General features: G+C 56.9%; 1 protein-coding gene across 1 annotated transcript; it reads left to right on the forward strand.

The window, feature by feature from the left end:
• The first annotated feature begins 117 nt into the window (after positions 1–117).
• On the forward strand, positions 118–1353 carry CSUI_001004 (uncharacterized protein). Its single transcript, XM_068061210.1, has one exon. It carries the CDS (start codon positions 202–204, stop codon positions 940–942), a length of 741 nt encoding a protein of 246 aa, XP_067926814.1. The 5' UTR covers positions 118–201; the 3' UTR covers positions 943–1353.
• Positions 1354–1620: the final 267 nt, after the last annotated feature.

The following is a 1620-nucleotide window of genomic DNA, read 5'->3' on the forward strand; positions in this document are numbered from 1 at the left end:
CTTTGGCACGGGGCCCCACCAGTGTCTCACGAGTTAAAGCCCCGACAGCATGGCGTTACACAGGTGCGAACACCCGTGCTGTAGGAGAGGTGGGGGAGACGAGACTCGTTGGTCAGTCTCAGATTCACTCATGTCGTGGTCTCACGGGTCTCACATCCGGCCCCTCTGCGGTTACTGCCTACGGGGAACAACCCTGTCTCCATGAGATTCTCTACCCTCAGATGGCGCCCCTCTGTCTTTATTGTGGCGAGCGCGCTGGCTGTGGCTGCCGTGCTTTCCCTCTTCGTTGACGGCAAGCCACCGTCGGACGGTCTCCGTGATGGGCCCACACGGCTCTATGTTGAGCTTGACTCGCCGCAGGCCGAGTCTGACGTGAAGGAATGTGGCAAGGATGCGACAGGCAGAGAGGCGGTCAAGAAGCTAGAACTGACCGGGAAGGATGGTCTTAGGTTCAAATGCGCCACGACCCAAACATTAGGACCGCTCGCGAGAAACCGCAATAAAGAGTTTCTTGACGTCTATGAGTACGATCCGGAGACGAAGGGCTGCAACGTCACGAAACCGGCGGTACTGCTGAGTTCTCTAGTCGAGGAAGCGACGCTCACGATGGCAACAGCAGGCAATATGGCCAGAGATGGGGACCCAGTTTACACACTCAACTACAGGAAGGCACCAAAGCAGGACCGGTCCCTGTGCTATACCTGTAACGCATCCCCACTCTTGTCTCAGAAACTCAGAGCTAGTGACCAAACTAAGTGCGTGGTTCATATCACGGTCAAGGCGGAGCAGACCTCGTTGACGCCGACAAACCCCGAAGAAGAGGGGCCGCCCAGCGATGGGGATGGCACGGGGCCTCCTTCGTCGAGTTCTAGTGTTCGGGCGATAACAGCCTCTGTCGCTACAGCTGCAGGAGGAATTTTGGCGATGGTGTTTCTTTCGTAACGAAGCCTGGAGAGCTGCAGCATGCCGGGGTGTCCGTGCATATCGCGAACGGTCCAGCAGGTGTACCTCGACAAGCGACACGGTTTGGAGTCGCGTTGAGGGACGTTTCAGTTTCCGGCTGCCTGAACTTGACGGAAGACAGAGACTCAGAAAGCTAAGCCCACCGGAACACACAGCTTCGGGGTCCACCTCGAAAGAACGCGCTGGCATGACACTTACGGTGTGGCAGGGGGAGGTCCCGACGCGCACAAGAAACCAGTACCGTCTCACTGCTGACCCTACCTACAGTTCTTTCCTGAGTTCAGAAGGAATGTGTAAGTGCACCGAAGAACCCTCTTTCCGGGAAGGCCTCATCGTGGGGACAGACCGTGCATCTTGAGCATTCCAGCAACCGGGTGCGCGAAGCGGTGGGTGGTCTGCGGCGTTCACGGGGTGCGATCTAATGACCTGTGCAGGATGCGACTGCCACCAACGAGTGGTCTGAGCGACACTCCTCTGCACTGTATGGATGCACATGTAGAGGGCCAGAGTTGTGTAGGCGCCAAAGAAAGATACGCACGAAATCACACATAACTATTTGCCCCTTTCTCTAGGGCGTCCTGACAGGTACTGAGGAGGCATCTGCAAAATCGCTGGTAGTCCCGAGGTTAACTTATAGCACTCTACGGTCTCCCTGTG

This window comes from Cystoisospora suis (genome assembly GCF_002600585.1).
Source record: "Cystoisospora suis strain Wien I chromosome Unknown contig_394, whole genome shotgun sequence".
NCBI lineage: Eukaryota > Apicomplexa > Conoidasida > Eucoccidiorida > Sarcocystidae > Cystoisospora > Cystoisospora suis.

What these genes read in the sequence shown, in the direction of transcription:
- CSUI_001004 (XM_068061210.1), top strand. Translation starts at nt 202, where the DNA reads ATGAGATTCTCTACCCTCAGATGGCGCCCCTCTGTCTTTATTGTGGCG.